This window comes from Polypterus senegalus, chromosome 9 (genome assembly GCF_016835505.1).
Source record: "Polypterus senegalus isolate Bchr_013 chromosome 9, ASM1683550v1, whole genome shotgun sequence".
Classification (NCBI taxonomy): Eukaryota; Metazoa; Chordata; class Cladistia; order Polypteriformes; family Polypteridae; genus Polypterus; species Polypterus senegalus.
Window position 1 is genome coordinate 9,997,819 of NC_053162.1, and position 25,380 is coordinate 10,023,198.

Genomic DNA, 25,380 nt, shown 5'->3' on the forward strand with positions numbered 1-25,380 from the left:
CAGATGGCATGAAACTTTATGAATTCCTTGTGACTTGAGAACTGCTCACTATGTTAGGTAAGTTGTGGACAACTTTTGAAGTGTTGTTTCCGGCTGTAACTCTTGTTTCTTTTTAAATCTGATAATTACTTAAATTTATAGGCATAATGAGGATGAAGAAAGAATTCTATTTAGGTTTAATTATTGTATTTATTTCTACTTAAAGAACTCTGTTTAGTAATCGTTTTTTATTTGTATCATTAATATCCTTAAATCATGTTGATAACAACAGCATTATCCATTGTTTAAAAATTTATATTTAGTTTTTTCAAGGTGTAATTAGTGCAAATCTCAAATACCTCCTAAATCTTCCAGATTATGCCATTATAATTACTTGCTATTTTTTTGTTTGTTGCTGTCACTTTTCTTGGAGTAATTTGTGGACCTCATGATCTAATTTTCAGTCATTTTCAGATATTTTTAGAAATTGAAGCACCACAAGGTCCATTTAGTCAGGGTGAAGGCTGAACCTGCAGATTTATGAATTGCACTCGCAACGTCTTAGGCATCAGTCCACATTTTTGTCTTATTAATTGTTCTTGTACTGTTTTGTGCAATAATTGCTGAAGAAACCCAGTGTTTTGTTAGTCATGCTGACCATTGTCATAAAAGAATTCCAGAAACCCCAGCATGTTAGAATCATACCCGTTTTTCATTCTTGTGTAGTGAGTGACACTGTGATCTCATAGAATCATGTTTGATAAAACTGAGACAGAATGAATTATCTGCTAATATAGTACATAATTATTACATGTTGTTAAACTTTACAAACCTAATATAGTAGTAGTTTATAAAGTTTGTTCTTGTATCAACTTGTGAACTTGTCATAGAGCTCTGTGTCTGCACAGAGTGCAGAACACTGTGCAAAAAAATTTGAATCGAATAGAAACGTCTGCATAGAATTTCAGTCCTTTATAGACATTTTAAACTGTGTGTGCGTGACGTGTGTTTTATTTTTTCTTGTACATCTGAATGGGTGTCAGTATGAATGCAACTGTAGTGTCACTCTGTTACTTTTAACATCCAAGTGATCTTGATGGTCTGACTGGTTTACTGTGTTTTGTTTTTTATCAGTGTGAATGTCCTCGCATGTACAGTATACTGTGCAACCAAATGTGTTTTTGCGGGCAATAATCATCATCACCATCATCATTTTGATTTATATAGCATCTTTCCCAAGCTCAAAATGCTTCACAAATATTCAAAACATACAAAAGAAGTAAAAGTTCAAAAATCAGAATAACATAGGATTCAAACTAATATCAAGCATTAAACAGCAAATAATGGATAACTACACAAAACACAAAGTTCTAAAGTAGAATAACTTGCGCTTCATTGCCAGGCTTCATAGTTGCTAGGAATTTCTGGTGGTTTTGCATCCATACACTAACAAAATAAATACAATAAACAATACAGTTTACAATACATTACACCATCTCATTATATACATAGCGAAAAGTATATTGCACAAAAAACAAACGTATGAAACAATGTAGTAATGTAGAATTGCACTCCCATCCAGTAATGTAATAAGCAGTTCTTTATAAAATAAACATAATTTAGATTGAGTGAAGCCATTTAGACATCAAGAAAAGTGTGTGTTTAACCATAGTGACTGCAGTAGAAAAGAAATAGTTTGTATACATTCTAGTCATTTTTCCATGATGCTAATAACTGAAAGAGATGGCGGCCTGGGTGACAGTAGTCTTTGATTATATTTCCGGGACGATTCCTTATACAGGACCTCATTGCAGTCCAGTTTCAGACTTGCAGTGTTTTCTGCTGTCCAAGCTGCAACTTGTATTTGAAGTGAGCAGATGCATTACTTAGGAATAGACTTCACACTTCACATGAGGTCAGCACCAACGCTGGGCACTTTTAAAGCCAGTCTGAAAACCTCTATCTTTTTGACTCTGCTTTTTAAACCTTGCTTGACTGTACTGTTTTTTAATTTATTTAAATATTTTGTGTATTGTACTGTATCTTTATATATAGGGATGTTTATGGAAATAGTATAGCACTTTGGTCAACTTCTGTTGTATAAATAAAATTGACTTGACTAGACAAACCAGTCTGTTTTGGAGAAAGGGAGGATTCTTTAAGTACCGTATGTACTCACGTATAAGTTGGGTCTTGAAACCTGAAAAATTGATCATAAAATTAAACCCCGCCTTATACGCCCGTTCAAAAATGTGACACTTAATTTTTTATTTATTTACAGTAATCCCTCGCTCTCTATCGCGCTTTGACTTTCGCGGTTTCGCTCTATCGCGGATTTTATATGAAAACATAACTAAATATATAAAGCGGATTTTTCGCTGCTTCGCAGGTTCTGCGGACAATGTGTCTTTTTACTTCCTGTACATGCTTCCTCAGTTGGTTTGCCCAGTTGATTTCATACAAGGGACGCTATTGGCGGATGACTGAGAAGCTAACCAATCAGAGCACGCAGTTAAGTTCCTGCCTGCTGAATGCAGTGTTAACCAGGAAGTCTCGTCTCGCTCATTCAGCATCAACGTGTTTCGCTGTGTAAAGAGTTGTGCTCTTTTGTGTTTATCTTTGTGCATAGTCAAGCCCTTCATTATGGCTCCAAAGCGATCTGCTACTGCTTCAGGGGCCGTGCCCAAGCGCAAACGGAAGATGTTAACGATTGCCGAAAAGGTAAATGTTTTGGATTTGTTGAAGGCTACGATTCTTTTTATTTAAAAAGTAGGAAAGGAATATAAGATCTACGGCCGCAGTGTCCTTTTAACCAGGGTGCAAAACGAGTTGTAAGTGGATGTAATAAGGCAGTAGTCCGGATGGAATCTGCTTTAGGGATTTGGATTGAAGATGAACAACGGCAGTGCTACACAATCGCCTGAAGTGGCTCCTTTAAGGGCTGTAACGCTCTCCTTTGTTGTGCAGTAAAATAAAACTCATTGTTATCGGACAAGTCATCGTGTCATTGTTGGTGAGTAACCATAATTAATTTTCTACTTACAGTACTTAGTACATGTACGTGCGTTTAGTGTCACTGTACACACATTTACTGTATACTATTTTTGTTGCATTGTACGTATTTATTGCTGGTGGCCTGTCTATCGTAATGGCTGTAACGTGATATCGGAGACACTCAATATCTTTAAAATAATATTTAGGTTTTACTGTATATAAACAGTGTGTTTATATACATAATTTCAATGAATCTTACCTAATATCTAAGAGAATACAAAGGGATTGTGCTGTATAACTCTGCGGGGACTATTTATAAACAGTGTGGGAGAGTTTATAAGGGTTTAAAATATATAAAAATAACCATACAAACATATGGTTTCTACTTCGCGGATTTTCATCTATCGAGGGGGGTTCTGGAACGCAAACCCCCGCGATCGAGGAGGGATTACTGTACTGTGTATATTATGGACATGTTGTGTTTTTTACTGCTGTGTGCCACTTGTGTTATTACAGTGTTATTGAAAACTCATGAGTGACTCGTCTGTTGTGGAGGGCACGGTGTAATGGCATTATAGATCATTGAATACTTCACCTTTCAAACAAAGCAAGTTCACTAAAACATCTTGGATCAATCATAAATTCGTCCCGCTGTGTGTGCTGCATGGTGACATTACAGTCTATTGTGTAAATGACATTTTAAAACCTATCAATATGTGTCCAAAAAAACACAGTTCAAGGAAAGTTGATATGTGATAATTACTGCCTACTGCAGACATAGCAGTTTGATATTGCTGAGTCCTACATTATTTTAATGTCTTTCTACAACCTGTCTAGTAATAAGGTGTTTTTTTTTTTATGGTGTAAAAGAAAAATCCGTCTTCCTATCCATCCATTTACTGACCATTTCAGCATTTGCCTGGGCCCTTTAAAAATTAAGGCTAGTACTAACTCTGGATAAGGTTCAAGTCTATTGTGTATAGTAAACTGCAACGTTAGGTAGTTTTTATGAGAAGACAAGGTGATGCTAAGCAAATTTTGCTATATATTGTGATGGAAACTCTGGCATCAGCAAGCCCAAACCCCCAAACATGAACACACAGGGAGTCCCGGGTTCCTTTCTTTATTTCTGTATTTGTGGTATAATCTATTCTTGCATTTGACTTTGAGAGGTTGATATGCATGAGTAAAGTTGTTTCTACTATTGTATTGCATTTCTGAGGTGGTAATGATAGATTGGTCATCTAGTACTGTGAAGAAGATTAACTTGTGTTCTGTTTTGTTTGTTGTATTTGTTGACACTCATTGCATGGGAGTCTCTCTCTGTAATGCTTTTACAAAGATTTCTTTTTTTTTTTTTCCTTCTTGCATTGTTTCAGTGTGGTACTGGGATGTTACCCGCTACATTCGGGTCCCAATCCAGGTGGTTTGTTGTGTGCTGGGTGTGGCAATATGCTGTCAGTGTCTAACCTCCTCCTCCTTCATCTTAGAACAACAACATTTATTTCTATAGCACATTTTCATTCAAATAATGTAGCTCAAAGTGCTTTACATGATGAAGAAAAGAGAAATAAAAGACAAATAAATAAGAAAAATGAGACAAAACGCATTAACATTGAATAAAAGTAAGGTCTGATGGCCAGGGAAGACAGAAAAAACAAAAAAACTCCAGACGGCTGGAGAAAAAAATAAACTCTGCAGGGGTTCCAGACCATGAGACCACCCAGACCCCTCTGGGCATTCTACCTAACATAAATGATCAGTCCTCATTGTATTTAGGGTTCTAATGGAAGGACTTGATGATGACGGTCACATGGACTTCTGGCCTTTAATGCACCAATGTAGGACCATCACGGTGCTTTGATCAGGTGGTGGTGGCGCAGATCACAGAAAACCGGGAAAAGAACAGAAGAGAGAGTAGGAGTTAGTATGGATTTTGGAGCCACCATGAATAGTAATGATAATTCATTGAATATACAGAGCATCAGAATTAAACTGAAATTAAGTTATGAGAAAGCCATGTTAAAGTAATGTGCTTTTAGCAGTGTTTTAAAGTGCTCCACCGTATCAGCCTGGCGAATTCCTATTGGCAGGCTATTCCAGATTTGAGGTGCATAACAGCAGAAGGCCGCCCGCCTCACCACTTCTTTTAAGTTTAGCTCTTGGAATTCTAAGTAGACCCTCATTTGAAGATCTAAGGTTACATTCCGAAATATAAGATGGAGCAGATTATTTAAGGCCTTATAAACCATAAGCAGTATTTTAAAGTCAATTCTAAATGACACAGGTAACCAGTGTAGTGACACTCAAGACTGGCATGATGTGCTTGGATTTTCTTTTCCTAGTTAAGTTTCTAGCAGCTGCATTCTACACTCGTTGTAATCGATTTATGTCTTTTTTGGGTGGTCCTGAGAGGAGTGCGTTACAGTAATATAGACGACTGAAAACAAAAGCGTGAAATAATTTCTCAGCATCTTTCAATGATATAAGAGGTCTAAGTTTTGTTATATTTCTGAAGTGAAAAAATGCTGTCCTAGTGGTCTGATTAATATGCGATTTAAAATTCAGGTCAGAGTCAACAGTTACCCCTAAATTATTTACCTCCGTCTTGACTTTTAGTCAGAGATACAGTGCTGTCAAAAAAAAACGGGCCCATTAAAGCCCATTGAGTTATTCCTTGTGTGATTCTGGGCCATACAAGAAATTGTTGTTGTTTCTTAAGATGCTTTCATCACTGGCCATTTAGTTACATGTGTGTTGCTATATGATGTTTAGATTTTTGAAATGTAAAATGTGAAAATGAACATGACAATAGCAGTTCCTAATGTACAAATTTACTGCGATCGATGGAGTGTCTGATGAGAAAAGGCAACAAGAAGAACAAAGTGGGTTGTAAGGCATTACCGCTGAACAGAGGTTTGTAAATGTGCAATATGACTGAAACTGACAGATTTACCATTAAGGCGTTTCACTGTGCTAATATGTGTGTGTTTGTGTATATGTGTGCATATATACATATACACACACCGAGTATACTAACACGTTTTACTGTATACTGTAATTTTTTGTAATGTACATATTCGAAAGGAGAGGCATTAGATGACAAACTTTATTAATCTCATGGGGAAGTTCAGAAATAATAAATAGATAGTTAACAGGGATCTAGTTAAGTTTATAGTAAAATGGAGTTAACATGACTTAACTTTAGTAGACCGATCAGTCCATCAGTCATAGGCCTTAAATCATTAAACAATCGAGGAGATGATGAGGCAGATTGCAGTGCAAACTTGCAGTAGCCGGCGTAGGCCTGTGACATCTGAAAGTGCCCGTTCTCACTTTGCCTTTTATCGGGTTTCTTTTAAGGTGGTTTACTTAGCATGGAGTTGTTTCATGTGTTAAGTTACAAATTTTGTAACTCTTCCCTGGTCACTCTCTGTCTTGCATTGATCCTCTTGCAAATTTCATCAAGCGTTTCATCGTTTCTTCCTCCACATAGCCTGGCAGATGAATTATTTTGTCGATATTATGTAAACTTGCACGTTTTTAGAATATTTATTTTGAATTCTTTGAAAGCCCGTATTTCAGTCTCGGAGATCAGTTAATATGTAATGTTTATTATACATTTGGCAAAACATGAGTACGGGAACAGTGTAAGAAGACGAATGTGATTGTTTTATTCATTTTGTTGGGTGCACTCATATGATAATTTATTCATGTGTTGTCATGTCACTTGACCCTATAGTTCAAAGTTAATTATGACATTCCACTTAACATTTTCATCAATATACTGCAGTATAACTATATTAATCAAGCTCCTGTTTAGAAAACTTTTTATTAGCTTTAATAGTGAAATATAAATATCACTTTTTAATGTTGGTCTGTTAACAGTCTGATTTCAATCTGGAAATCGGACCTTTAGAGCAGTGTCCTAGCTTTGATGCAGTGTTAACAAAAAAGAAAAACAAAAGGCAGAGAAGACAAAAGGCTCATCCTTAAAGTCAACATAATGGCATTAGGCAGATGCGGATGGTTGCTTCTATTCGCGCTCTCTTAGATTCTGACTCTCACTGCAGGTGATAATACGATTTTCAAACAATAAGACTGTACAGGAAGGTAGGAGGCCGTTTAGTCAGGCGTTTAGATTTCCCCAGATGCCAATCACTCTTCTTTCCATGTTTCGGCTGTTGTGCTCTTAATACATGGATAATGGAGGTTTGGCATGACAACAATTAACTATAAAGTTGGGTCACAAGGGTATGAGGCCAAGGAACTGCAGGTGATTTTTGCATATCTATTTCAACAGGCTGCAGGGAATCTATTGATAGGATTATTGATTGTTTCCCCTTGGAAAAAAAGTTGTTGGTTAAACTTTCTTAGACATTGATTAAAATACTAGATTTAAAATTTGACTGCAACCCATCTGGTAATCTGAGGGAGATCCTTGTTTGGCATATTAAATGCAGACAAAAGTGACTGCTCCCATTGTTGAGAGATGTGATGTGGTATAGAGTTTACTCTGTTCAGTTTATTTAATACATTTTTCAGTTACTTGTAAGTTACTTTACAAATGTTCTGATGTAAAATTATTAAACGTCTTATCTAATTCTAGAGAAAAAGTGGAAAAGTTTGTTTTTTTTTAAGAGTCAATGTCTTATTTTGCTACGAAATATAACGTTGCCGATTCAGTCCCTACCACCCTGAAAAGTTTACTGACAGAAAACCCAAATTTTTTCCCCTTAATTTCCATTTGTTGTGGCCATTTAAAATGACCACTGATAACATTGAAGGTCTATTTTTAAATGTTTTAAATATCTCCCAGAAAATTGTTGCTGGTCTAGTGGTGTATTTGTAAAGAAGTTAAATATCCGCATCACGTCAGATTTAAAAGAGTTCTGTGTTAAATAAAGCATTAGTTCATCATCATTTTTTAAAAATGGAAAGATTTTGGTTATTGTTGTTTCCTGGAACCAGAAATTCAGTCAGTAATTGGCTTTGAACTATTCTGTGTTATTTTGAATTGTTTTAATTTTAGCATATGGGCTTTATATTGTGTTGTTTCTTAATGTTTAGACTCTATGAAAAACTTAATGTAAGAGCAAGTCCTTCACTTGTAGAGATTTTTCTTTAATCGCTTTTTTGTGTAGTTAAAAGGTTTTTTTTTTTTATTATTTTTTTGAAGAATGCCTCTCTGCTTACAAAATCCATTCATATAAGAACACAAATAATAATATTTATCACAAAATAAGGGAAGTGATTGTTAACCTTAATTATGGCTAAAGTAATGTGCTTATAACAACAACAACATTTATTTATACAGTAATCCCTCGCTATATTGCACTTCGACTTTCGCGGCTTCACTCTATCGCGGCTTTTATTTGTAAGCATATCTAAATATATAACGCAGATTTTTCGCTGCTTTGTGGATTTCTGCAGACAACGGGTCTTTTTACTTCTGGTGCATTCTTCCTCAGTTGGTTTGCCCAGTTGATTTCATACAAGGGACGCTATTGGCGGTTCCCAATCAGAGCACGCAGTTAAGTTCATATGTGCTGATTGGCTCAGCGACGGAGCGCCGAGTTCGATTCCACCACGTTAACCAGAAAGTCTCGTCTCGCTCATTCAGCATCAACGTGTTTCACTGTGTAAACAGTTAACTTTTTTGCTCTTTTGTGTTTATCTTTGTGCATAGTCAAGCCTTTCGTTATGGCTCCAAAACGATCTGCTCCTGCTACTGCTTCAGGGGCCGTGCCCAAACGCCAATGGAAGATGCTAACGATTGCCGAAAAGGTAAAAGTTTTGAATATTTTGAAGGAAGGGAACAGCTGTAGGATGCCATTATGGCATCAATGAGTCCACGATTCTTTTTATTTATAAAGGAGGAATAGAATATAAGATCTATGGCTGCAGTGTAATTTAACCAGGGCGCAAAACGAGTTGAAAGTGGACGTAATAAGGCGGTAGTCCGGATGGAATCTGCTTTAGGGATTTGAGTTGAAGACTGCCGGAAGAAGAACAACGGCGGTGCTACACAGTCGCCTGAAGTGGCTCCTTCAGTAGAGCTGTAATGCTCTCCTTTGTTGTGCAGTAAAACTAAACTCATTGTTATTGGACAAGTCGTCGTGTCATTGTTGGTGAGTAACCATAATTAATTTTATATGTGCAGTACTTGGTACATGCACGTACGTTTAGTGTCACTGTACACACATTTTACTGTATACAATTTTTCTTGCATTGTACGTATTTATTGCTGGTGGCCTGTCTATTGTAATGGCTGTAACATATTTGATATCGGAGACGCTCGATATCTTTAAAATAATATTTAGATTTTACTTTATATAAACGGTGTGTTTACATACGTAATTTCAATGAATCTTACCTAATATGTAAGAGAATTCAAAAGGTTTATGCTCTATAACTGTGTGGGAAATGTTTATAAGATTGTGGGAGAGTTTATAAGGGCTTAAAATGTATAAAAATAACCATACAAACATATGGTTTTTACTTTGCGGATTTTCACCTTTCGCGGGGGGTTCTGGAACTCAACCACCGCGATCGAGGAGGGATCACTGTATAGCACATTTTCACACAAATAATGTAGCTCAAAGTGCTTTACATGATAAAGAAACAGAAAAAAAAGACAAAATAAGAATTCAAATAAGAGAACACTAATTAACATAGAATAAAAGTAAGGTCCGATGGCCAGGGAGGACAGAAAAAAACAAAAAAAACTCCAGATGGTTGGAGAAAAATATACAATCTGCAGGGTTTCTGAGGCCACAAGACCACCCAGCCCCCTCTAGGCATTCTACCCAGCATCAATGACCTCAATCAGTCCTCATCATGTCCAGGGTTCTCATGGAAGGACTTGATGGTGATGGTCATGTGGACTTCTGGTCTTTAATCCATCTATGTATGGACATCACGGTGCTTTGATCAGGTGGTGGTGGCGCAGGTCGCCACCACAGAAAACCGGAAAAAGAAGGGAGAGTAGGGGTTAGTACGGATTGCGGAGCCACCATGAATAATAATGGTAATTAATTGAATATACAGAGCATCAGGAATTAACTAAGATGAAGCTATGAGAAAGCCATGTTAAAGTAATGTGTTTTCAGCAGTGTTTTAAAATTAGCTAATTATCTGCTAGGAATAAAGAAATTATCAACCCCAAACCCCCAACAGGAAAACCTCCCAGATCAAAACAATAGAGAATTGTCTGTAGATATTTTTTCATCATATGAACAGTTACACATCAAATTTATATTCCTATCAACCCAATTTTTGCACCAATTTCCAGTCAGAAATTTTGTTATAAGAAACCTAGCCAATTTTCCATACATCCCACCCATTTCAATTAACAACAAAAGTGAGAATGCTAAGATGAGAATTTAAAAACAAGGTGAATATGTTGTCTTTTTCTGGGTTGATATGGATGTTTGGTGGACTAGAAGATGGGCTTAAAGTGGTGAAGGAACATTTTATTGCAGTTGCCTATACCACACTACTAGCACATAGACTTATCTTGTTCTGGAAAAGTCCCAGCCCACCTGTTATAACAACAACATTTATTTCTATAGCACGTTTTTATACAAATGATATAGCTCAAAGTGCTTTACTAGATGAAGAAAGAAAAATATAAAAATAAGATTAGGTAACACGAAGTAATAAAGAATTAATTAAGGTCCAATGGCTAGGAGGACAGAAAAAAAAAACAAAAAAAAAAAAAACTCCAAGGGATGGAGAAAAAAAACCCCAAAATCTGCAGGGGTTCTGAGGCCACAAGACCACCCAGCCCCCACTGGGCATTCTGCCTAACATAAATAAAGCATGACCTTGATGGCCTATTGCACACAATTTCACCAGTGCTGCACAGTATTTACTGTAATCGGCTTAGGCTCGTGTCAGATCACAATCATACTTCATGTGTGCTAGGTACCGCACTGATAACACCCTTTCTGAAACGGTCTTGGTCCAGTTGTTTTGGATTGCAAACAAGTGTAACTGGCATGTTTACATCTACCTAAACAAATTGGACGTTCAGGAAAATTGCACCAGACTTCAAATAAATTAGGAGTGAAATCACCTTTAACCTCAAGTGCTCATTACCATTGCTTTGTACATGCCACATGCCCATCTTCCCCCAAGCCCAATTTCAACCGTTATCAAAAATTGGGCTTGCTTGTGCTTATAAATCAGTGGGTAACTGATGTTCTATACCATTTGAAATGGGAAAGAATCAAATTCTCATTTAGAGGCTCTGTTCAAAACTTTGTTTTAAACATGGTAAGATTTAAGAAATAAAATTTTAGAATAAGCATCAGTGGCAAATGGACATTTTCCCTTCATTTGTTTTCTTTTCTTTAGCTATTTTTGGCCCCATCTCTTGACTGTTCTTTCTTTCTCTCAGGTTGGTTTTGAATTCTGTTTCGTTGGTTTTATCTTTTTTTTTCATTCCTTTTATTTTTTTCTTTTTTCTAGTTTTACTATGAAGTCATTTATTGTGTAAGTTCGACTTGATTGTATGCAATGTTATTTTCTAGCAGAGCAGTCTTCCTTCATGCAGGAAATGAAACGCAAGTCTTGCCCACTATTATACTCATTTGTTGGATTCCAGCAGTTCAGTGCATCGCACTGTTTGACTAGAATGGCAAAAGCGTTGAGTTTACATTAGAAGATCGGTATCCTCACCGCAAGGATAAATGATGATGTACTGAATGCTGCAGTCTGAAATTTACACACTGGCTTTCCGGAAACAAATGAAAACAGAATGTATTATTAATGAGGACAATGGCTTATGCTAGAGCATTTATAATGGATTTGTGCCGTTTGTATCGACTTTACCGGTGTAAGGCAGCAGGCCAAAGTGATGACTTTCTGGTGCATCTGGCAGTTATGTATGATGGAGTGAGAATAATGCAGTCAATGCTTTAATGAGAACAGCTGGATGAGTCAAGTTAAAATAATGAATTTTAATATTTCTGCCATGATCAGTCCAAGAATTTTATCTGTACAGTATATTTTAATTAAAATATTTACCTCACAAATTGTCCCTTCAAAGCTGGGAGATTTGCACATTGAATTCTTACTGGCAGAGTGTAATAACTCTGCTTGTTAACATCTGCATTCACTCTTTTCGTCACACTATTATGAACTACGTTTGAAGAAATTTCCCTTTTTGAAAAAATGATTAAAGGAAATACTTGCTGTTTATGTTTTTTGGTGTTATAGTATTGTAGTTCAAATCAAAATTAAATCAAATTTATTTTTAAAGTATATTTAAAACGGCAGTCAGCTTCACCAATGTGCTGTACAAACAAACAAAGTAAAACCTGGAAATAAAAGCACTGAATAAGGCAATATACTAACAAAGGGCAATACAATTTTTTCTCTAAGGCCTAAAGCTTAATGAGCATAACAGCCAAACCAAAGGAAAAACATTATTCTTCAAGCATTAATCTGTGTCTTGTCAGGAATGCCAGGGGCGACGACCCGGCATGGACACCTTGAGGGACTGGAATAGGGCGTGCACCCACCTTGGATCATGTGGAGGGCCGGCACCCTGGTTGTTTTGGGGGCCACGGGTTGAGGGCTTGGAAGCCCAACCTTGTAGGGGCCCATGGTCACCGCCAGTGGGCGCCCCGAGGCCTTGGAGACCTCAGCACTTCCGCCACACCAGGAAGTGCTGGGGGGAAGAGAAGCAGGGACACCCGGAGTGCTTCTGGGAGTACAGCCGGCACTTCCGCCACTCGGGGGCGTGTCGGTAGAAGATTGCCGGGAAGCACCTGGAGCACATCCGGGTGTGGATAAAAGGGTCCATCTCCCTTCATTCTGGGCTGGAGTCGGGAGAGAAGGAAGGACTGAGCTTGCTGGAGGAGGCAAGGAGGCGGCCTGAAGAGAGTAAGGCGTTGTGTGGCCAGTACTTTGGGGGGTTTTGTGTGCACTTTAACTTGTAAATACATTGTAAATAAACGTGTGGTGGTGGAAAACAACATTAACAACAACATTTATTTATATAGCACATTTTCATACAAACAGTAGCTCAAAGTGCTTTAGATAATAAAGAATAGAAAAATAAAAGACACAATAAGAAAACAAAATGAATCAACATTAATTAACATCGAATAAGAGTAAGGTTCAGTGGCCAGGGGGGACAGAAAAAACAAAAAAACTCCAGACGGCTGGAGAAAAAATAAAATCTGTAGGGATTCCAGACCATGAGACCGCCCAGTCCCCTCTGGGCATTCTACCTAACATAAATGAAACAGTCCTCTTTAGATTTAGGGTTCTCACGGAAGGGCTTGGTGATGATGATGGTCACGTAGACTTCTGCCTTTAAATCCATCCATCGTTGTTGGAGCATCATGATGCTTTGAGTAGGTGGAGGTGGCGCAGGCCACCACCACAAAGAAACCGGAAAAAGAAACAGAAAAGAGAGTAGGGGTCAGTACGGATTTTAGAGCCACCATGAGTAGTTATTATAAGGAAGTTGAACATACAGAGTATCAGGATTAAGTTAAATTAAATTAAATTGAAGTTATAGAAAGGACATGTTAAAGTAATATGTTTTCAGCAGTTTTTTAAAGTGCTCTACTGTATCAGCCTGGTGAATTCCTATTGGCAGGCTATTCCAGATTTTAGGTGCATAACAGCAGAAGGCCGCCAGCCTCACCACTTCTTTTAAGTTTTGTTCTTGGAATTCTAAGGAGACACTCATTTGAGGATCTGAGGTTATGATTTGGAATATAAGGTGTCAGACATTCCGATATATAAGATGGGGCGAGATTATAAACCATAAGCAGTATTTTAAAGTAAATCCTGAATGACACAGGTAACCAGTGTAGTGACATCAAAACTGGAGTAATGTGTTCAGATTTTCTTTTCCTAGTTAGGATTCTAGCATGTCTGCCTGTCTGTGCCCGGGTTCCGTTCACAGTCTCCAAAAGCCTGTGACTTTGAGAAAGCATTTGATGAGGTGCCAATTGAGTGTTTGGACATCACACTAATGGAGTTCAGGGTGTTGTTTGTCAATGGGTACAAAATTGGCTCAGACAGAATGTGACGGTGCAAGGAACCTTATCAGAATTGGCTGATGTTAAGAGTGTTGTCCAGCAGGGATCAGTCCTAGGGCTGTGGCTGTTTTTTAATATTAATAAATGATTTGGATAGGAATATAAATGACAAGCTGGTTAAGTGTGCAGATGATTGAGAATCTGCTGAATCATCAGAGTGGGACTTGGACAGATTTGTGGCAGATGAAGTTTAATGTAAGTAAATATTACATGTAGGAAACAAATACAGTATAGGAGGTTAGAATACAGAACAGGTGATCTGAAAATCAAAAGTACACCTTATGAAAAAGGATTTAGGAGTCATAGTGAACTGTACGCCATCATCTTCCCAACAGTGTTCAGAAGCCATTAAGAGGGCTGGCAGAATGTCAGGTTATACAGCGCCTTGATGTGTGGAGAACAAGTCACAGGAGGTTCTGATCAAGTTTTATAACACACTGGTGAGGCCTCATCTGGAGTACATGTGCAATTTTGGCATCCGAGCTACAAAAAAGACACAGCAGCACTTGAAAAGGTCCTGAGAAGAGCAACTGGGCTGATTCAGGACTACAGGGGATGAGTTATAAGGAAAGATTCAAAGAGCTGAGCCTTTTCAGTTTGAGCAAAAGGAGATTAGAATAATACATGATTGAATTGTTTTAAGATTATGAAGGGAGTTAGTCCAGTGAATGGAGACGGTGACTTTAAAATGAGTTCAACAAGAACAGGTAGGCACAGTTGGAAACTTAAGGGTAAATTTCACAAAACATTAGAAAGTTTTTCGTTACACAGTAAAGAACATATACACAAACACCCCAGCACACAAAGCACATACTAGGGCCAATTTAGTAATGTTAATTCATCTATCATGCATGTCTTTGGACAGTGGGAGGACACCAGAGTACATGGAGGAAATCCATGCAGACAGGGGGAGAACCAGTAAACCTCTCGGAAGGATAACCCAGGAAGGACGTGATCCCAATTGTCCAAAAAGTGAGGCAGCAGCGCTACCACTGCACCACCATGCTCACCCTAGGAGTAATATTGTTCCTCGCTTTGCACTTGTACTGTACATGTTTTTATGTGGATAATAAGATTGTGTAGAAGTCTACACATACTGTACATGTTTAAAGTTTTCACATTTTACTATCCTATAACATTCAATCACAGTGGATGTAATTTGTTTTTTTGTTAAATGATCTATAGCAAAAAAGACCCCTTTATTGTTAAAGTGAAAGCAGATCTCTGCAAAGTGGTCCAAATTAATGACAAATATAAAACACAAAATAATCAGCCACTTAATTGTTCACCCCTTTTAATGCAACACAACTAAATTATCATTGTGGCAGCCAATTTACTTTAGAAGTCACACAATTCCTGTAGAGCTACTTGTAGAAGTTGTTGTCTTTTTAGAAAACCTTTCTTTTCCCAGGTGTAGGCTTCTTGCTGTCTGTATCGGATTTTCCTCCAGGATTTCCCTGTGTTTTGCTACATTAAACTTCCCCTCACAAGCCCTCCAGGGCCTGCTGCAGAGAAACATCCCCTCAACATGATGCTGTCATCCCCACTGCATGATGATGGAAATGATGTGTTTTTTGATATTGTGCATTGTTCAAACATGGTATTTTATTTGATGGCATCACACCACATAAACTACTTCTAGCTGATTTCAGAGTCTCCCATGTCTGTTGTAGTAAAACATTTTTTTTCCCCTCTTTGCCACTCTCTTAAAAAGCTGCAATGGTTCAGGAGCTATTGTCTCCACTGCAGCTTGTAATAATAATAATAATAATAATAATAATAAGCAATTGAAGGTTAAAGGCCTTGCTCAAGGGCCCAACAGAGCAGAATACCTTTTGGCATTTACGGGATTCGAACCGGCAACCTTCCGATTGCCAGTGCAGATCCCTAGCCTCAGAGCCACCACTTCACCTATGTGACTCCTTCAGAGTTCTCATAGGTGTCTTGGTGGCCTCCCTCACTAGTCTTCTTGCTCGATCTGTTAGTTATGGCGGAAGACAGATTTACAGCTGTGTCATACTCTTTCCATTTTGTAATGATTGATTTACATGGACTCCAAGGGATATTTAGTGACTTGGACATTTTATTCTCTCCATCTCCATTACTTTTGAAACCCCCTTTCATGAAGTTGCTTGTTGTATTTGTTTTCCTTTATTATGTAGGTCCAGGCTACTTCACGGACCTCCAAAAGTTGGTCCTGCCACATGCAGTATATGTCTGTCTGTCTGTCTGCCTGTGCCTTTCATATCTGTCTGTCTGTCTGATAGTGCCTTTCATATCTATCTATCTATGTCTGCCTGTCTGTGCCTTTCATATCTATTTATGTCTGTCTTTCTGTGCCTTTCATATGTCTGTCTGTCTGTGCCTTTCATATCTGTCTGTCTGTCTGATAGTGCCTTTCATATCTATCTATCTATCTATCTATCTATCTATCTATCTATCTATCTATCTATCTATCTATCTATCTATCTATCTATCTATCTATCTATCTGTGTCTGTCTGTCTGTGCCTTTCATATCTATCTGTCTGTCTGTCTGTGCCTTTCATATTTATCTATCTGTCTGTCTGTGCCTTTCATATCTGTCTATCTATTATATGGTGCCCTGTCTGTCTGGTTCATTTGCCATATAAAAGGATTCTTATTTTTGTAGAACTGCATGCATTTATTAATATATAATGATAGTGTGCATTATTAGTTTAGTTATTCAGTCATTTTGTGCACAGATATACATACAAAGATCATAAGACATTTTACAAATGAGTGTCATCTGTTCAGTCAGTCCTTTAAGCTTGTTTGGCCTGCTGAAGATATAAGAATAATTTTATCTCGTAATAGTATGTTTAATTGCTCTGGACTTTTTTTGGCTTTAACTACAAGACTTATTCGTTTCATGTTGCCATGACCTATTTTTCCCTGCCCTTTTTAATGTACTATTTGTATTGCGCCTGCCCTGTGCATTGTTTTGTACTGCATGTACTTCATGATGTTGAAGTAGTTTAGTACTGTGTTTTCCTGAAAATAAGACCTACTCCAAAAATAAGCCCTAGTCAAGATCGTCAGCTGAAAAGTAAGGCCAGGTTTATATTTCACGCGATGTGATGCGTGTGCCCGAAACATCCATTAAATTTCGAGGACACCTTCCCACAAAAATCTCTGAAAAGGATGTTTAATGATTACATCCATCAGTCTGGGATGTGCCCATTCCAGCAGCATCGGCGCAAGACAGAACCCAAATTCTTGGATGAGGCGTCAGCTCATCGCAAGGTGAACACACTCACACACATATACTGGCGTCATTGTAGCTTCACCAAATCCCAAAACCTTCATGTCTTTGGATGGAAAACTCAGCCCACTGTGCAAACCTTTGTGAATTTCCCCTTGGGATTAATAAAGTATCTATCCATCCATCCATCCATCCCTACCTACCTACCTACCCACCCACCAGGTAAACGTGAGAACTCCAGGCAGAGAATACCAGCGACTTGACTCCCTGCGAGACAGCAGCTCTGCCACCATGCCACCCCATATGTGTAACTATTGGCAGTATTCATTACTTAAAACGAAGTTCACAATTTATATGTAAATGTAACATACATATTTTAATGTATTTCATCATGAAAGTGATATCAAGTATAAATGTAAGAATTGTAAATGTGCAGAGAGCTGGAATAGTATAAATGTAATGCATTCTGTGGGGCGATCTATTGCTGCTTGCCGCTGATGTCGGGTCAGGAGGAAATGCCAGAAGCGTGTAGCGATTAACAACTGGGTCTGTTTTAAGATGACGTTTACGACGGTCTACTTTAATGATAAAGTAAACTACAATGTTAAAGTGGACATTTTGAGGTTAAAGCCCTGATTTCCACTTTCACATTTTCATTTTGTCCTTATTTTTGTGGCTCAAATACGCCACCGTACATTCTGATACGTTGTAGTGAAGGTGCGAAAAAAAAAGACGGCCCAGAAAATGGTATGTGAGACTTTTAAAATATATCGTGTCATTACTTTGGGGAATATGTGACGCTTGAATATAAAGGCAACATGAATGCATTTGTTTGTCGGCATTTCGCTTCACCACATCGAACCATTCATTAAACATCAAAGCAGGCACCTCAACCTTGTAGGATCCTAAAAGCAGCTGAAGTAGCAAGAAATTCAGGCTGGAATTCAGGGTTTGAATATGGAGAGTTATGATGATATTCCAGAAGAAGATGACGTGACTGTATTTGGATAAATGTATATGGTTGTACGTGAATAATATAAGATATATCCCCTGAAAATAAGCCCTACTGCATCTTTTGGAGCAAAAATTAATATAAGACCCGGTCTTATTTTTGGGGAAGCACGGTACGCAAGTTATCACCGTCATCATAATTTAATTACAGTATTTGCTATTAAACAGTAGTCTGTTCCTTGTATATGTAAAGAAAAGCTGCCTGTAGTGATAAGCTGTTATTAAAGTAGATTAATATATGATTAAGTGTGGAGAAAAAAAATGACAATAAAATATTTCTTTTTCAGGCTTCTTTGTAGAACACTCCCTTGAAAGTGAACAACTGAATGGAATGGGTAAGTTACACATTTTCTTTGTAGTGATTTAACAAGTCAAAATCCTATCAAAACCTTATTATTGCCTCTAAAGTCTGGCATTGTGTTGAATAACATGAAACAGTGGCGCTCTGATTGATTGCTGTCATTTTTCTTTTGTGTTTTATATATTAAAATTAAGCTTTGACATCTAATGCAAGAAATGTGTTCAGCTAAATGTGCTTTCCCTTTTTCAGAGGTACAGTATGGTTTTCTGTTGTATATTTTCTGCAGGTTTCAGAAAAGTCACCTTTTTATTGTCAGACCATTCTATCAAACCGTGTGTACAGACAAAAAAATTGAAAAAATATAGCTTTGATTGCTTTTGGTTTTGTGCTTTTTATGATCAAAGTAATTTTTGATATCAAGTGTATGGACTTTATTTAGCCAAATCTTTCTTCTCTTTTCAGAGATGTGGTTTTGTGTCATTGATTTTGTTTTTAGATTCTGCACTTCCTAAAAAAACTCGTCTTTTGTGTTCAGATGTTTCTGAGCTGTGGTTTTTTAAGTATGTAAATATGATGTGTAGTAAAACTGAGAAATGGTGGACACTTTTAAAAGGATGGCTTTGGCATTTGTCTGATTTGGCTTATATTGAAAGTCTGGTAGTGGACTACAGGCACACATTTTGTTTTTATGCTATCAGCTCCCTTCGGCAATAATATCCAAGTTAAAAATAGTAGATGGTTTCAGTGCTAACACAACTACAGTGTTATTAAGAAGTTTCATGTTGGAGGATATTAAAGAAAATGTAGAAAAGAAAAAAAAATTGACCCTGGGGCCTGGTCAGACTGTGCATATGAAATATGCTTTTAATTAAATTCAATAAATCTTTAGTGTTTCCATCTGTATGGGTCATTATTCTGGGAAAGACCGAAAATTCTGAAAGTGCCTGGAGTAAAATCATTGGTCTCAAGATGGCTTCTGAGGCCTGTTTGGTTGTCTTGCTTTAAGTATATACAGTATGATTAATTTTAGAAACATGTGTTGGTAATAAAAAATCATCGATAATGTTCATTAATAACTCACATATCAGCCTTTCAATTTGTGTGTTGACTTATAAGAGGGCATGATGGGATGAACATGGTTCATGATTTCAGTATTATGTTTTTAAGAGCACAGTGATACAGTGATATACTTCTGTTGTGATGATCACATAATATCATATGAGAATATAAGTCTGAACATTTTGTTATGTTTTGATCATATATTGACTTGGTACCTCAGAATTTCACTGTTCCCTATTTTGTTATCTTGTGACTATGAGATGATGTTTTGAGATTTTGACATCACCCTTTGTGACAAAGGCCTGAGTTTCTACACAATGGAGAACTAAATTGTAATTGCTTATAGCTATTGTTGTCTTTACGTGGAGAATCCTTAAGTGACAAAGAAAAATAGTGGGATTGAAGTGCATTTGGGTATTTCAATCTTTTTTTGCAAAACAAACTGGATATTAAAAGTTTGATTAAAATGTGATATGTTTTTATATGGCAAGTTTTTTGTTACTTTTTCAATTTTCCAGGTCTATGGCTCTCTAGGCTTTTGGTTGAATAGTAAGCTAAACAGATTGCCAGGATATTCTGAGCTATTATAGGATCATTTGAATATTTGCATGTGTGTTTTATTTGTTTGTGGTGTTATTTTGTTAAAGGTAATTGTAATTTGTGTTGCATATTGTGTATTGCTTGTTTGGTGCCTTTATGTCTTTAAGGGAATTTAAATTAGGGTTTAAAATTTTAAGTGATAAAGGTTAGAGGGAAACTCTATTTAAATCCTGCTTTTCCTCCTTTTGAAGAGGACGTTTTTTTTTTTTTGTTTTCCTTCATTCCAAGAGGAAGTCACTGGGGAACAAAAATTACCTGGGCTTCTTGAATGGCTTGACATTCCAGTGTTCTTATAGATTAAAACTTAGCGAGTAAATAAATATGTACTAAGATAATATTTTGTTAAAGTCTTTGTTTTGGACTGGTGCCAACGTTGCATTATTGCTCACACAATATCACTTCCTTTCTCTGTTGTGATCTGTTGGCTATTTGATATTTCGATTTTCTTAAATTGTGATTGGAAAAAGGATGCTAAAGATAGAGCTGCCAGGCAAGAGGAAAAGAGGAAGGCCTAAGAGAAGGTTTATGGATGTGGTGAGAGCGGACATGCAGGTGATTGGTATAACAGAGCAAGATGACGAGGACAGAAAGATATGGAAGAAGATGATCTGCTGTGGCAACCCCTAGTGGAAGCAGTTGAAAGAAGAAGAAGAAGTGATCATAAAATTATGTCTGAGGGTAGAACACAAGCTGGTATCACACTCAGGATTTTGATAATACCTTTGTATAATATTTTTATAACGTGATGATGTATCTTTGGGTCTTGATATTACTAATATGCTTTGATCACAATATATCACATAATTTTAGTATTACTATCAGTGCCGGTTGGAGCCCATTTGGAGCCCTAGAGAGGATTTGTGGACGTCACCCCTTGTTGTCCTTAGTGGGTAGTCAGTGTTATTAGACTTCAATGACCTGTGATGTTCGCCTCACCGGCTGGATCACACACCCCTTTAATAGCACAAATGGCACTCTTTTGTGTAAATAGTGCAGGAGCACGTGCCCCATTTTGTATGCAGCATTTGCATTTTTCTTTTCATAAACGGTAACCAGTTAGTATTCTCAGAATATGATGACTGGGTGGTGGGTCCCTTCAGTGGTCAGAGTGTGCGCTCCTTCAAAAAAACAAACATATATTGCCCCTTTGTGTATATACCGTGGCCATCATACTTTTACAACCCTCTGTGTCTGAGCTTAACTTTCATAAATGGCGCCCCTCAGATGACAACTATGTCGCCTAATGGATTGATTCACTTAGATTGCTATTTTGTTATTGTGATTACAATATAAAATCTCATAATCTGTTTTGATATTTTATTTTACTGGGATTACAAGATGACAATTTAGGATATTGATATTAACATTTATTAGGTAAAATTAGATAAACTTTATTAATACCAAGAGGAAATTTAGGATTCACATATATATTGTAATCGTGAGATGGCAAATCTTCTGTTGTGTTATAGTAACACAAATCTTAGGAACAGAAACTACAAAATTTCAGTGTTGACCATTTTATTATGTAGAGATTACAACATAAGCTTTGTGAGTTTATATACGATGTACTTATTAAACTATTGCACTTATTTTATTTTTTTAGAGATATTTTAATGACAGAAACATTTGAATTTATCTTTCAAATGCATTGATGTAATTTAGGAGCAACACATATATACTGCACACATTAGGGTTGCACCTGTTGCTGCGTAGACAGACAGACAGACAGACATACATACATACATACATACATACTGTATATGCATACTGAAATATGTAATTTTCTATATTGTTTGCCATACAATAGCAAAGGCCAGATTTCAGCAGGTCAGTCCCAGGTTAGGTTGGGCTACATGCACTGATGCAGCGTGTTGCCACACCCGCCACACAACAAAACAGCTCAGGATCCTGTTTGGCAACCCCTCAGGCCCACCCTCTGGAAATAAATCTTATCTGTCCTAGCCAGGTGATACACGGGCGACCCCTTTGCCTGGTCCAGCCACTTGGGTTCTCTACAATGGTGATCCTGTGAGCTGGATCACCCTCGGGGAATCGCGCCACATGGCTGTAGTGTCGTAGCTGACAGTTCCTCACAATGCAGGTAATGTGCCTCATTCAGGACTCTTTGTGAGCAGCCACTCATTCAACACAAAGTCAAACCAGTGGTACCCAATAATTCTCCAAAGAGAGACTGAACCAAAGGAGTCCAGTCTTCGTTTCAGGTCGCTGGATAGTGTCTGTGTCTCGTAACTATATAGCAAAACTGAAAGCACCAGGGCTCTAAAGACTTGGACCTTCATCCTTTTGCATAGATATTGGAAGTGCCACATACCCCTTTACAGCGACCTCATGACCCCCACATGCTCTCCTGATCAGTCTACTGACTTCATAGGAAGAGTCACCAGGAGCATGAATTTCGCTGCCGATGTAAGTAAAGCTTGTGACGTGGTCGACACTCTCTCCGCAGACAGACACACTGCTGCTGTGCCCAGGCTGTCGGTTTAAAAATCCAATGTATCGGGTCAGCCTTAGTGCCTTACTATTGGTCAGATCTTTTTCTGTTTGTGTGTTTCTGTTGTTACTGTAAATGTATAACAAAAGCTCCACTAAAGAATTAAAATGTGTATCTCTTTTAGAATATTATAGGGGACTGTTTCTGAAATACTAAGAGTTTAGTTGTATTTTCCCTAAATGCTCTGCAGCACTGTGATGCAATGTAAAATTCTGGTGCCTTACAGCTCCCAAGACCAAGATCAAATTCTTTCTCGATGTGTATGTTTGATTTTCTTCTCGAACTTCCATTTTAATCTTACATTTTTAAAATGTATATGCTTAATACAAAACAATAAAAAGTGCTTTTAGTATCTTATTTATAAACTTTACAAAGTTCAAAAGAATCTTCTTCTGCATATCAAACCATAAAGTAAGTGTGAGAAAAACAATGTGTTTCCTGGAAAGTCTGATGGTGCTTTTGGTGTACTATTCTTAAATTTGTCTAGGCATTGTAGTCCGTATATTGTGCAAATACTGAGGTATTATGTGTTTGGAGCATTTTGATGTGTTAGCCAGGGCCGTGGAGTCGGAGTTGAAAGCAATTACTGTGTTACTGGCGTTGGAGTCGGTAAAAATGTACTGACCTGGACTAAATGTACATTGTAATATAATATGTTAAAATTCACAATTTCACTTACACCAGTTAAAATAAACTAGTTTTCTTTTATTCTTTGGATAAAAATATAGCCACTTTTTTACTTTTGTAAGTTTTGTCTTTTGTTTAATGTTAATGTTTGTAATTTCTTTAATCTATATATATAAAATTCTCTTCACGTTTGAAACGGAAATTACGTATGACCACAGAAAATATTATAATACAGGAACTAATCACTTTGTTTGTGGACGCCATTTTTATATCGAATTGCTATTATTTGTGTGAGAGTTACTTGACTGATATTGAAAAGAAGTAAACACAAACACAAAAATCCCATAGAAGTGCGCCCCGTGTCGCCCTCTCCCAACCCTCCTGTCTGGATTCCAGCGCTGACCCGTTCGCCGCCAGGCGCGTTCTGACAGAGAAGTTTTATTTATTCGTCCACGTGACTGTCGCGGAAACTGCCACATTATAATTTTTTTTTTTTAATTGGCAGTACTTGATAGTAGAAGAGATGAGGAAAACTGCTTTGCGTCTTTCTACTTTTTAACTGTGCCGAGCTGTGAACAATGTAAAGACGACACCGCCTTCAGCAGCGAGGGGTCGTGAGAATAAAGTGGACGCTCGGAGGCGCGGAATGTCGGGCTGCTCTCCCGGGTCGAGAGCTTCGCAGTTTTGGGCGGCGTCCTCTCTTCTCGCACTGTTTGTGACACTTCGAGTGCCCTGTCGGCTCCTGGGAGAGTGGAAATCATTGAGTGTGATCGGCGCCATCGAAGCAAAACTCTCTTTGTAAATTGTGCTTCACGACTACTTACTGTCCCTTAAGGTGAGTTCAGGTCACTAAAAATCCTGCAATATTCAAGGTTGGTTTTGTGATGAATTCTTTTAAGATGATGGAGGATTTACATCTAAGAAGATGTACCGACCTCTTGATGCTAAGTTTTGGACTTGGGAATTGTTTGGACCTTCTGCCCGTTAAGCACGGAAGGGCAGCGTCCACATTTCTCAGAATAATTTTTCTCTTAAATCACAGGCACGTAGTGCAAGGTTGTCAGGCATAAATTTGCAGGATCACATAGAAAATGTAATTTCTATACGACAGCGGTCGTGTAGCGCCTTTCACAAGGGATCTGCTGCCGAGAGATGATCCAAATACATTTAAGCTGCTGTTAGTGCTACTTACCTGTTGTGTTATAGCACCTTTAAAATGTACTTTACCCGAAAGCACTCCAGTAGTGCTCAATGTATCTTTACTTCTTACGTGTTCATGTTTTACTGTTTAATAATTTATATACTATGTTTTATTTTTTCCTTTGCACTCAGTGAGCGAAGCCACTGGATAATCAGCTAGTAAATAATATAAAAAAGCCACATTGGAATTAAAGGCTGTCATGATGTCAAACTTTTAACAGGTTACGATGCTAAAAAGTAGCTTGATGACTCAAGACAGCAGCGAGGAAATGCTTTGTATTTTACATGTTGTGTGCTTTCAGTCAACGTAGTAAGTGCACTACGTGTCAAAGGTTTGGGGTTCAGAGGATGCTGGCCTTAAAGGCAGAGTTTCAAAGAAAAAGCCATACAGTATGTGAAACTGGCAAAAAAAAAGAAGAAAGGGTTAAAATGGGCAAAAGAACAAAGACATTGGACAAAAAATGACTGGATAAAGTGTGTTACGCTGAGCATCATAGGTGTCTTCTCTCTTGTGTGTATTTAATGAAGAAGACAACTTAGGACCTGTAAGGCGTTTGTTTTTCACACTACACGCTCTGATGTCATTTCTTCTCTTATGCAGTTGCCCATTTGGGTCTTTCTTTTTCTGTCCTGGTCAGATCCAGTTCACCCTCTTTACTCAGAACAGTGATAGACACCTTTGCATGAAATCTTACAGATTCTTGGCAAACTGTTAACATGGAATAACCTTCATTTTGTGGAAAAAAAAAAAAAGCTGACATGTTTCTTGAGAAAGTAATTTAATTTTTGGCTATTTTGAACCCAGAA

General features: G+C 37.6%; 1 protein-coding gene across 1 annotated transcript in view; it reads left to right on the plus strand.

Moving 5' to 3' along the window:
• The window catches only part of LOC120535109 (nuclear receptor subfamily 6 group A member 1-like), a 513,305-nt gene that overhangs the window by 90,838 nt on the left and 397,087 nt on the right, over positions 1–25,380 (plus strand). Inside the window, exon 3 of the mRNA XM_039762693.1 lies at positions 18,562–18,609. Coding sequence (XP_039618627.1) covers positions 18,562–18,609 — 48 coding nt within the window. The remainder of the gene's footprint in view (positions 1–18,561; positions 18,610–25,380) is intronic.